Here is a 9,962-nt window from a genome sequence, read left to right on the forward strand (position 1 = left end):
AAATTTCGAGACGAAATTTCCTGAACTTGGGGATAATGTGACACTTCGGGTTTTTCCTGTACGTTACTTGGATGTTATGATTAAATTTGTGGAATTCTATGCTATGCGCAATACATACGAACACTGTGTATCTTAGGCTACACGATCTTACGTGCTATGTGACCTTATGTGCTATGTGGCTTGCATGTTCGTTATGTGGAGTTTCGTGAAACTGCTTGTGTCTACGTATGGTAATGGAGTCCATGTATATATATGGAGCATAGTGTATGACGCTTGCCTAAATTTCGAGGACGAAATTCCTGTAATATGGGGAGAATGTGACGACACGACCCTTGGCCCTGATCGTCGAGAGACGAGCCTATGGTTGTTATTATTATTATTGTTGCTCTTATCATTATTATTGTAATTGTTATTATTATTATCATAGTTATAATCTTTAGTATTACTTGCGAAATAATAATAATCCGCGGCGAGAGTATAGAACTAGTTTAGCACACACACGTACGTATTTTAACCGACATATTTTAATTAATACAAACAACGGGCTTAGCAAAACACAAGAGACTATACGGGCCAGGCCCAACCCAACTCCCTAAAACCTAAAACCCTGCACTATATAAGCTTCTTATTCCCCCCACCCATCATTTTTCTCACAAACCTTTAAACCCTTACAACATAAGCAGCCGCACATCTCCTGCTTTCCTCCCCCGTCTCACCAGCGACCGGAGATGTAGATTCTGGCCGGTGCCCTCCTCATCCGGCGAGCACAAGTACACACCCAAAACCCATCCCCTTCATTCTATCCGAACAAGCTCCCGCAAAAACTCCACTCCCCTTACCTTGTTCCCTCACGATAGAGAGAGGGAGAGTCAGAAGTGAGTGTGAGAGAGAGAGAGAGAGGGTGAGAGATTCTGTTTAACCGGCGAGTATGTGCTTAACTTTACTACATGCTGCTACTGGTTGACTGTTCATGTGATTAGGATAGGCCCAATAACATTGGTGGGCCTTATGTACCATGTGTTAACTGATGTCTTGGACTGTGTACTAGTATTAATGTCTAGTTGCTACTGTTTAACTGTTTACATGCTAGAATAGGCCCAATACCGTGTATGCTTGTGTGACATGCGTGCTACATGCTACGTGTTAGATACGTGTAGGATTTTATGTGACACTACTTGCATACGAACCTAATAAATTTATATAACCATAATAGGGTATGGTTGACCAACCAAACACAAGTAAATTGTCTGCCGAGCAAACCAAGGTGAGTTCACACACTAAAAGCATGCGTCCCAGGGAGGGACACGGACAAACTGCCATATTTGGAAAACTTACTTTCGAAACTATTATTTCCGGGGGAAAAACAAATGGGCACTTTTTAAACTACTATCTTCGGAGGAGATACGTTCGAATATCATTTACTCGGATAAACTGCCAACTTTGGGAAAAACACTTTCGAACTGTTATTTCCGGGGGAAATACGAATGGGTACTTTGAATTACTATCTCCGGGGGAGATACGTTTGGATATTATTTATAAATCACAACTAGCAAAACCAAACGAAACTCTATCACACTAAGTCCCTGCTTACAATACCAATTAATCGCCGGGGGCGAACGGGTTATTAGTTGATAGCGCTATTAGGTTTGACAACCTCACACCGTGACCGGGGGGATCGGGCGTGAACTAGTAGACCTTGCAACTTGGTCAATGATGATAGACATTGACTCGGGGCACAACAACTTTCCGTCAACAGTTTCGGTATCTACAGCTTAGTGAGCTTACAGATGGGGTAGCTCCTCATAACGTGATTATAAATGGTATATCTAAACAACTTACGTTTTCGAAGAACTATAACTGGACAACTCGTGAACTCGCCAACTTTATGTTGACACCCCACTGCATGCTTTGCAGGTTGCTCGAAACAGTTTTGGACGGACATTGCAATCGGCTGGAGTGCGTGGTTTGTAAGTTGCACAATTAATAAACTTGTGGTTTTAAATTACGATATGCTCTCCTTTCCTTTCCGCTGCAAACTTAAACTATGTTTAAAAATTTAAATTGGTCGCTAATTATGCCCTTATTTGTGACAATAACTAACCCGTTCAAAATAATTAGTGGCTAAGATCCTGGTCGTCACACGCTTCGTGGTAATACTCCGCGGGTGGATTTTGAGGGTGTGACATTTTCAATCCTCAACTATTAGGTGTGCCACATGGATGATGACATGGCTGCTTATTTGGCTTGCACCATTGGGTGACATGTGTCCCCCAATGGTTTGCTTTATTAGATATATAGATACGTTCATAATTGTTTTATGGGTTGGTCTAAATATACCCCCTTTTGTTACTTTTTATACCCCTTTTCATAAAATCACAATAAAACTTGTAATATTTACCCTCTATACAAATCATCATTTAAAAAATATTATTTTTGTTACAAAACAAATTCAAAAGTGTAAAAAAAAAAAGATTACAGACGTTTTTTTTAATATTTAATTTTTTATTTTTGTTTAAATCATATTTTTTTAAAAGTATTCATATATTGTTTCTAAAGACACCTTCTCAAATAGTATTTTGATTATCTTTTTTTATTGAACATCTTTACAAATAAATAATAACATTTTTCTTATAAAAATAAACTTTCTTTTTGAAAAAAGTCTATATTATGTTTTTTCCTCGTCTAGTTTGTATTTTAAAGTTCTTACTTTTATAATTTTTAATACTTTAGACGTGTTTATAAAATAATCAACAATTTTTATTTATCAAAAAGTAAAAAGTTTTTCTTTTAAACTCTCTAAAACCCGTTTTTCTGATTTCATCGTTTCGTGTTCCCGTTTGATCCTATTCGCTCTCCGATGCTCCGTAAAGCTCCCAAATAGCTCCTTAAACTCCGTTAGACTTGTAAAACACAATTCTAATCAAAAGTAGGTCATTCGAAACCAAGAGTCACGTAAAAGCATAAACTTAATTATGAATAATCATCGGTTTTCGGCCACGCATCAGATACCCATTTCAAGTCGCTCCAAAATAAAAAAAAACATTTTAAAATATTAAAACTAATAAATATAAGGCATTTAAAATACAAACTAGACGAGGAAAAAAATATAATGTAGACTTTTTTCAAAAATAAAATTCATAATTTTTTTATTATTGTTGTTATATGAAAAACCTTATTAGTAATTTGTAAAGATGTTCAATAAAAGAAAACATAATCAAAATACTATTTGAGAGAGTGTAAACAATATCTGGATTTTTTTTAAATATGGTTTTTTAAATAAACATAAAAAAACAAATAATTTAAAAAAAACGTCTATAATATATTTTTACAATTTTGAATTTGTCTTGTAAGAAAAAAGAATACTTTAAAAAAATATAACTTGTTTAGGGGTTAAATATGACAAGTTTAAATGTGAGTTTATAGAAAGGGGGTGTAAAAAGTAACAAGAGGGGGTACATTTAGTAGCCCTTGTTTTATATGTTTATCTCTGATTTGGTCCATAAGTGGTTTAACAAAACAAATGTGACAAAATGTTCAATATTTCACTCAAAAGATTATTTACAAAATAAACACGCACTTATTTACATACATATGATGTCGATAATTTATGGCAATCTTAGTCTTCACCAGCACATCTAGTATGGCTCACACTTTAGGGAGCGGGTCTATTTTTCACACTTGTGGCGCTTTATCGTCACGACGACTCTTCTCCTTTGAAAGCTTTTTGGCAAATCTGTACCAAGGAAAAATACCCTGAGTGATGTAATATATACCAAACAAAGATACATGTTTTCTGAAGATACGTACTTTTTGAGAGCCTCTGAATTAGTTTCATTCCTGTCGGGAATGAATTCGAATTTTCCGTTTTCTAAATTGACCGTCGAAACCTTCTTGTCAAGTAATTTTTCACCGGCCTTCATCAATGATTTCAAATTTTCATCAGTAGCTCTATCGAGTGGAGACAATGTCCTTTCTAAGCCATCCTCCTATGTTTCATAGAATTCTTGGTTGGAACATTAGTATGACAAAATCAATCTAGTGATAAGGTTCTTCGGTAAAATCATTTACAAGGAAAGAAAACATAATGCATATAAAAGTAAAAAAAGATGTTTAGCCTTTCCTTTTACTTTTTAATTATGAGAAGTATTAATTCTTGGTATAATTCAGATTGTGATTTTGAAGAAGAAGTCAAAGACAAACTAATTTGAGATGGAGGATTATCAGTTGAGGTAATTCCAAGTTAAGATTCAAATTGGAATTTTGAACTTTAATTTTTCGATTGTGTTTTATCTGTTATTCGGTTTAGAGTTAGAATACGGTACGTATTTTATTAGCATAAATAATAGGATTATGAAATCGTTTTTGGTGTGTCTGTTTATTGGTACAAAGATTCACAAGACGTGTTAGTCACCAAAACAATTTATCCGGTTTCATTTGTTCTTGTTCGATTGCCCAGGCCCTTAAACTTCTATCAAGGCTCATGTGGGAAACAAACATATAGTATGAAGAAGATAAATAGACTTTTAATCCATTCAGCTAGCATCAACTTTAGCAAATTAGAGGATAAAGTTTAATCGGACCAGCATGGTGTTCTTAAATTGGTAGCACCCGAATATCAATAACCAAATAGAAAAGCAAAGGAACCTATGAAACAGTGCATCTAATTCGATATGACGAGTGTTATTGACCATGAGGAGCCATATAAATTAAAAGATAAGTTTGACATTATGTCTTACAAGTGTTCAAACAGTGCATCTAATTCGATATGAAGATGGTTTGGTGTTAGGAGTGTGAAAACGGTACAAAGCCACATTTTGACAGGTCTCCAAAAAACATGGGTCTGAGTGGTACAAATGAGTATGTAGAAGAACTAGAGAAAATTACAACATAGATACATGGTCTACTTGGAATTGAAGATCTGGATCAAAAGCGTTACGCCGATCTAAATTATAGGGGTGAATGTCGTCATAAGTTAGATTGTGATCCTTGGAGAAGAAGTCGAAGACAAATCAAACTAAGATGGATTATTATCGGTCACACATAATTTCGAGTTATAATTAAAATTTAAATTTCCTAGTATATTTTTATCAGTTATGTTTACATTTTATTTGGTTTAGAGTTACAAAAGGTTACATATTTGCTTAGTATAAATAATAGGACTATCACTACTAAAAAATGTCAATTTGTTACCAAAACTTCCAACGCAAAAAAATGCGTTACAAATTCGGACATACTTGCAACGCATTTTTGATAGAAAAAAATGCGTCACAAGTGCGTTGCAAAACTTTAAAGCTCTAAACTGAAATTGCGCTGAAAATTTGTCACAAAATTCCGACACCATATTTTTGTCGTAAATGCATTAAAGATTGCGTAGCAAATAGTTTTCAACAGGGCTTTTTCCAACATCAAGGTTTTGTTGCAAATACGTAGCAAACCTAAATTTGCTACGTAATTGTAACTGAAAAGCTTGTTAGAAAATGCCAAATATCTAGTAGTATATATAACTGTTTTGGTGTGTCGAGTTTAATAATAAAAAGAGTAACAAGACGGGTTAGTCTCAAACAATTTGTTCCCATTTGTTTGTTGTTCTTCGGTAGTCTAGGGCCTATAATTTCTTTACATATGATTTATGAGTTCTACACTTTCATGTGTGTAAAAATGTGAAGAAAGTAGGTAGTTGTGGTGAGTATGAAGAAAAAAAACCTGGATGCGTAGATAATTTTTTTCGACACCAAGGGTTTTGAAGACAACGGAAAGATGGATGTCAACCATATCAGTGCTAGCTTGAGTTAAAATATCAACTAATGGAGTACACCAATTGGCATTGAACCACCATCCTAGCAAGCCCCATTTTGAAGCCTCCTCTGTTGTATATTTCCCTCCTTCCATTTTGCATTCACCTGTCCCGATAGATATAACCAAATATCTACGATAGTCCAAGGATGATGGAAAATCCTCATTTTTGTGAATCAGTTGTTTGGAAATTTCTCCCATTGCAATCAAAGTCTGTCAGAAAATAAGAAAGCTGAAATACTAAAAAAACAAATCTACAGAATTTGATAAAAGAATGTCGCAATCGAATGCATGTATCTTCATATCATATTATATCTTCATTCTTTTTGTGGGTTTGCTATTGGTGGGATTTACTGAGTATGATGATTCTTTTTGTGGGATCGACGGTCAACAAAAATGAGTTGAGTAAAGAAAGTGTTTTAAACGAAAGGATGTTTTTGTTTAAACTTCAACATTGTTAAGTATTGTTACCGGATTATTTGCAGCCACACCACCATCAACAAGGTGAAATTCATGCTTCCCTTGGTCGTCATTGGTTTCAAAATAGTAAGGAGGAAGATAAATTGGTGCGGCTGATGTAGCGATGCAAATATCTGACAACTTAGCGTTCATGTATGGCTTTTTCTCAATCTAGCAATATAAGACGCATCAAACATTAAACCTTATGTTTATAAGCATCAATTGTATACCGTAAAATAAAAAAGAAAACGATTGATGATACCTCATAGCTGGAAAAGATTGTCGGCTGGAGTTTCTTGATGTCAAATGTAGGGATAGCAACGTTAGTTAATGTATCTCCTAATTTGATGTCATCAAGCTTCTCTCTTATGGAGTCGTGGAGGTACTTTCCATCATATAGTGGCCCAAATAAACTCTTTACCATCTTTTGAAATAAGTTGCTGTTTTTCAAGAAATCAAAATCATGTCAATATTGTTTAGAGATTTTTTTTTTCGAAAGATAAAATTCATTCACAACACCACCTCGCCAACAGGAAGAGGCTGCAGAATATTGTTTAGAGATACATATATGATTTATAATGTAAAAGAAAGTGTGTTGGTCTAAGAAACATAGAAGACAAAAATATAAAAACATGAAAAGATATGCAAGAGTATATGGAAACACTATAAGAACATGTTATTTAGTAACTCAGCAGAATATCACTAAAAGTTGAAATTAATTACTAATTGTTTTTATAATTTATGTACAAACAGAAATTTATAGGTAAATATCTAGTATCTATTTTGAGACCCATGAAATTTTAGGCCTTGCATAGTGGGGTTATACAAACGCTATACCAGGCTATAACCCCCTATAACATCGGGAACACCGCTCCCAGACGTTGTGGGGGGTTATACAGTGGTTTCTCTCTCTCTCTCTCTCACACACACACACACACATATACATATATATATATATAGGGTAGGGTAGGATAGGATTCTAGAGTGAATATTAGGTTGAGAGTGAACTGTGTGAACTAATCTGAGCCATTAATTATTTAGATCTTGAAAATTTTAATAATAAATGAAAAGAGTATAAATGTAAAGTATTAACTAGTTCTCTCTCCAATTAAATAATTAATTACATTCTCTCTCAATTTTTTTTCTCTCACCAATTAACTAATTTTTTAATTCTAAAAATTATAACCATTATATAGTGTATTATTTCATCTAGAACATGATTAAAAACACTGTAGAAGTGAACGTACATAAATGTATTATACATAATCTCCATTTAAAAACGTATGTATATATATGTACATTAACAAATATTGTTCCATCCGATCATATTCTTTAAGTGTACATTTCCGATTTGTAATGTCCACATATGTACATTCATAATATACTTCTATAAAAGAAGTTAATGATATGACTGTTCAACATGGTACACATGTGTATATCAAGTATCTAAGATGATTGTTCGGCATTGTACATATGTGTACATAACAGGCTCAACATGTATATATATAGGATTAGGTTCAAGAGTGAACACTAGTGTAGCTTGCGAACTGAGTGAACTAATCCTGGCCATACACGTGTGTAGATCAATGGACATGATTTGATGTGTTGAAATACACTAGTGTATTTTACGATTTGATGATGAGATCCTGACCATAAACATGTGTATATCAATGGGCAGGATTTGTTCACTCAGTTCGCAAATACACTAGTGTTCACTCTAGAACCCTACCCTATATATATATATATATATATATATATATATATATATATATATATATATATATATATATATATATATATATATATATATATATATATATATATATATATATATATATATATACATTAACAAATTATATTCTTAACACGTATGTACACATATTAAAATATAGTTAATTACAAAAATAGCCCCTGTATTAAAATATAGTTAGTAACATATACAAAATATAACCGCAGTTAGCCTTAATACCTCCAAGGTATTACATTAGGTTAACAACAAGAACTATCTGTGTAATTAACTCCATTTTAAAACCATATGTAAATTCTAACTCCTTTGAATAGTTATATAGATGTAAATGAAAAAAGAGTCTTGTATAACCTAATTATATTTAATTTAATTGATCTTATTACCAATCTTGAGGGAAGATCCTGGGGCACTTTTGGAGGTAGAATTCTTTGATGGCCTGAGCCGTGAACAAAGGACGCCTTTCATCATTTGGAGCTGTTAACATAGCCGTAATGAGACCACCAGTACTTGTCCCTGCAATTATATCAAAGTAGTCTGCAATCCTTGCATTCTTTCCATCTTTTTCCTGAACAATAAACCACAGTAGTTATTTCAAAAGGGTGCCTAGAAATTAACACAAGACAAGAGATCGACACCCAAGATCCTGAATATCGATCTCTTGATGACCACTGATGGGCCACTAGAGTATCATCGTGACACCAGCTGAACCACCCCTCATATCCATCTCCACTAGGCATAACGCCTATACACCAATTATTCAGGAGGGAAACCCAATAAATATGGGAAAAACCCCCTTTGTGGGAATCAAACCCAGGACCTATTGGTCCAAAGCCTTATCCCACCACCAAGATACCACTAGGCTATAAAGCCATGGACGACACCCATTAGTTAAGTGTTCTGTGTTTTAATTTCAGTTTCACTTGATAAGACCATCTCCACCGCTTTATACATGGTGAGAATCCATATAAGGTGGAAAGAGATACATGAGAGAAGAAAGAAATCCTTCCCTATGGGCTGTGAAGGGGGGGGGGGGTCACTGAATGAGGGGTTGGTCATCTTTAAAGAGAGTAGCGTTGGCGATGGTATAAGATCGAGAAGATTACATAACTAGAAATTAAATCAGTGAATATAAGTAAAATCATAAATTACATGTTATACCTGGAGTTTTGATTCAAGATATTCAAGGATGATAGCAGGGATTAAACCTCTAATACCACCACCATCAATGCTAAGGACTGTAATATATTTCCCATAAACTGGGGGCTGTACAATTGAATGTGTTCTCTTCATCTCACTAGTCATGTTTTATTTTATTTAATGTGTATAGTTGTTAGTGGCAGCTCTTCTGTTTTTGGAACTGGGTTGTAGTGTGCTTTTCTTGGCATCAACATTTATAGTCCTATGCTCTATATTTCATGCTCCACAGCCCCTTTTGAGGATTTTTAAACTATTATACTGGTTAGTGATGATATAATGCTTTTCGATATTAGAGCTCGATCTATGATCAAATAAGAAAATGGGGATGAAAATAAAGTGCAAATCTTCTGTTGATTTTTCAGCATATTTAAGTACATGTAATCCCCTTTATTTTGGGAGTTAGGGTGTGTATGGTGGATGTAGGCCTTATAAAAGGAATATTAATATTAATTAATACATGTATATTTCAAAGGAAATTCCAGTGATCATCAGTTCTAGTCTTGTGCAAGCTGGTTCTGCTTAAACTATAGGGGGTGGTTTAGGAATGGCAATGGGCCATGTTTAGGTCAGGTATTGGTAATCCATACTCGGCCCAAATACTTTTATTTCCAAACATTATCAAAATCGTTTACCGGATAGCATGGTTATACTTAATCATTAATTTTTAATAATTAATTTTTTTAGGTTGTACCAAATACTTTTATTTTCAAACATTATCAATATTGTTTACCGGATAGCATGGTTATACTTAACGTATCCGAGTATC

The 9,962-nt window shown here is 34.1% G+C and overlaps 1 protein-coding gene across 2 annotated transcripts; it reads right to left on the reverse strand.

Annotated features, from left to right (window-relative positions):
* Positions 1 to 3,491: 3,491 nt before the first annotated feature.
* Positions 3,492 to 9,489, reverse strand: LOC110928990 (patatin-like protein 2). 2 transcript variants are annotated; one of them, XM_022172079.2, is made up of 7 exons: positions 9,158 to 9,489; positions 8,383 to 8,564; positions 6,515 to 6,692; positions 6,265 to 6,423; positions 5,704 to 6,006; positions 3,808 to 3,986; positions 3,492 to 3,733 (listed from the first exon to the last, which is right to left on the reverse strand). In XM_022172079.2, exons 1-7 carry the CDS (start codon positions 9,299 to 9,301, stop codon positions 3,673 to 3,675), a joined length of 1,206 nt encoding a protein of 401 aa, XP_022027771.1. In that variant the 5' UTR covers positions 9,302 to 9,489; the 3' UTR covers positions 3,492 to 3,672. The 2 variants fall into 2 exon arrangements, with proteins under 2 accessions (XP_022027771.1, XP_035844269.1); XM_035988376.1 differs by lacking the exon at positions 6,265 to 6,423.
* Positions 9,490 to 9,962: the final 473 nt, after the last annotated feature.

Source organism: Helianthus annuus, chromosome 3, assembly GCF_002127325.2.
Source record: "Helianthus annuus cultivar XRQ/B chromosome 3, HanXRQr2.0-SUNRISE, whole genome shotgun sequence".
NCBI lineage: Eukaryota > Viridiplantae > Streptophyta > Magnoliopsida > Asterales > Asteraceae > Helianthus > Helianthus annuus.